The 2,614-nt window shown below is 35.9% G+C and overlaps 1 protein-coding gene across 1 annotated transcript; it reads right to left on the reverse strand.

The window, feature by feature from the left end:
- Positions 1-1,995: 1,995 nt before the first annotated feature.
- On the reverse strand, positions 1,996-2,301 carry LOC105046774 (auxin-responsive protein SAUR71-like). The gene has a single exon (XM_010925486.1). The coding sequence runs from the start codon at positions 2,299-2,301 to the stop codon at positions 1,996-1,998; it is 306 nt and encodes a 101-aa protein (XP_010923788.1).
- Positions 2,302-2,614: the final 313 nt, after the last annotated feature.

Consider the following 2,614-nt stretch of genomic DNA (forward strand, 5'->3'; position numbering starts at 1 on the left):
TTTTTTAAAGAAGAAGATTAGCACCAACCATCCTTTTTCACAGTAATTGGCATCAAACAGACCCCATCCAAAAAAAAAAAGAAGAAAAAAGAAAAAGAAAGAAAAGAAAAGAAAAGAAAGGGATAGAAGAAGCAGCCAAAAGAAAGCTAAAACGAGTACAAGCTAAAACAAGTCAAATGCGGGTTGGGTCAACAATTTATTAACCTAAACCTAACTTATTCATTAAATAAGTTAAAAAAATTAGATCTGAACCTAGTACTTATTTATTAAACAGATATCCCAACCTAAACTGCACAACCCATCTATTGAGTAGCTCAAGCTAGGTTAAATAGGTTAAGTCAGTTTTAAACAAATTAAATTGATTTAAACGGATTAAATACAGAAACAGATTAAGTAGATTTTAAATAGATTAAATAGATTTTAAATGAATTAGATGGGTTGGATCATAATCCTACATAAATATTAAACAGATTAAAATAGGTTAAATGGATCAAAGGTCAAAATTTAATCTCAATATATTTAATAAACATATTTAGATAGATTGATCCATTCATGATTAGAATCCATTTATGTCAAATCCAAATCTAATTATAGCGGATCATTCATGAGTTAAATTGATGGATCGAATCATAAATTGTCATCAATACTCTTCTCCAACCTCCACTACATCGGCTCTCCCTAATGGTCCCTAGTGGTCCTGCCACTCTTTACTGCTTTCATAAGCCAAATGGTCCATCCCGATTTCTCTCCAAAACATGGTTCTCAAGACAATTTCCATCTCACATCCAGCTATCCTCTCATCACTCACCTAATTCATCCCATTCTCTTCATAGTTACCTCCTTGACCATCTGACTTTGTGACCAAAATTTGTCTTGTCCAGGCTACCTCTTCATCTTTTTTCACTTGCACTGCTTGGGCATCATGCTCTACATCTTCGGTGCCTACCTTTGCAATATCTTTCTCTTTAGCTCCACAACTACCTATGCGAGTGTTCTCCAAGCAAGTTTGCTACCACTCCTTGTGGCAATTGGATTGGGAGCCTGAAGTGGGCTTGAACATGGCCTCCAACAATATTTTTAAGCTTAAGCTTGATCATAGACCAACTTAAAGATAACAAACGTGAGCCCAAGCTTGGGGTGACTAGCGCATGCATTTCTAATAGATTTAGGAAATAGCTGATTAAAGAAGTTGGTGTTTGAGAAATAGAAAATTTGAAGGGAATTACCCCTATGATATCATTAATTGATCATATATATTTATACTACGTACAATAATATGAATCATTCACTATTCATTTGGTTTCAAATCAATAATAAAATTATTTAGGAGAGATAGCTAACTGGTTTAGGAGAGATAGCTAACTATATAGGCTTTTGTTTATCAAGTATTTGAATCTCTCTCTTTTTTTTTTTTTTTTATTAACCAATTTTATTGGACACAACATATCAAATCAAATAAGAACTGATACCATCATTCAGAAATAAGACTTTTATTTGATAAAAAATTTCTAGTCCTTATTATATTATTATAGTAAATCAAATCCATCTCTAAATCTTGCTACAGTTGGCCGTGATACATAGTTCGGCCGAGATATATCGGTGCCGATCAACACAAGTTATTGCTCCCTTCTTAAAAATACAAGTTGTTTGTCATTAGTCATATTCATGTTTATTTTTATTTGATGAATATGAATCTAAATACAGATATTAACCACGTGCTAAAACCAATAACTATGTCTATATCAAATATATAAAAATGCAAATGTATGTTAACCATATTAATGTAAATATCTATGCATAATTTGCAACACATACTTTAGGGGCAGGATGTTTTATTAAAGAAGAAAATTAGCACCAACCATCCTTTTGGACATTAATTGCCATCAAACACATCCCACCCAAAAAAGACAAGAAAAAAAAAAAGAAAAAGAAAGAAAATAAAAGAAAAGAAAGGGATAGAGGCAGCAGCCAAAAGAGAGGCAAAACGAGTACACGCTAGTTGGGCTTTGAGACAGCTCCGACCACCCGCCGGAAATGATCAACATCGCATGGGATCCTCAAGATCCCTTCCTGCTTGTACCCAAACTCATCTGCAGCATTCTCGAGCAACACAAGGATGCATGGGTCCCTGAAGAGCTTAACATGAAGCAGAAACCTCTCCATCATCTCATCCTTCCCAACAAGTATGGGAACATATCCTTTTGGGGTTCGATCCCCCATGGCCTCCCCCGAGAAGTCCTCAATCCGGGTGCTCGGAGGGCACGAGTTCCACTGCCTACCCTTTGCAACCCTTCTCTCCATTTATATATCCCTTCCTAACGTCAACTAGAAGTATAGCGCACATGATATTTCATGACCATTCATATGCCTTGGAAAACTATAGATGGTCAGAGAGCCAGTAGCATCTTTGAATGGTATCCATGAATGCCTCACTTAGCCTCAAAAGGGAGGGGAAAATCTTTCAAGAGTATCCATGGATGATGACCGTTGAGTGGAAATATTGCACATGAGTAGTTGGAATACGCTTCTAGAGTTGGTCAACGTTCGGGTTTTCTAAAAGCTATGTATCATGTAGCACCCCAACAAGTATTCTTCGAACTTGGCACGGATTCCT

Source organism: Elaeis guineensis, chromosome 6 (assembly GCF_000442705.2).
Source record: "Elaeis guineensis isolate ETL-2024a chromosome 6, EG11, whole genome shotgun sequence".
Lineage (NCBI taxonomy): Eukaryota > Viridiplantae > Streptophyta > Magnoliopsida > Arecales > Arecaceae > Elaeis > Elaeis guineensis.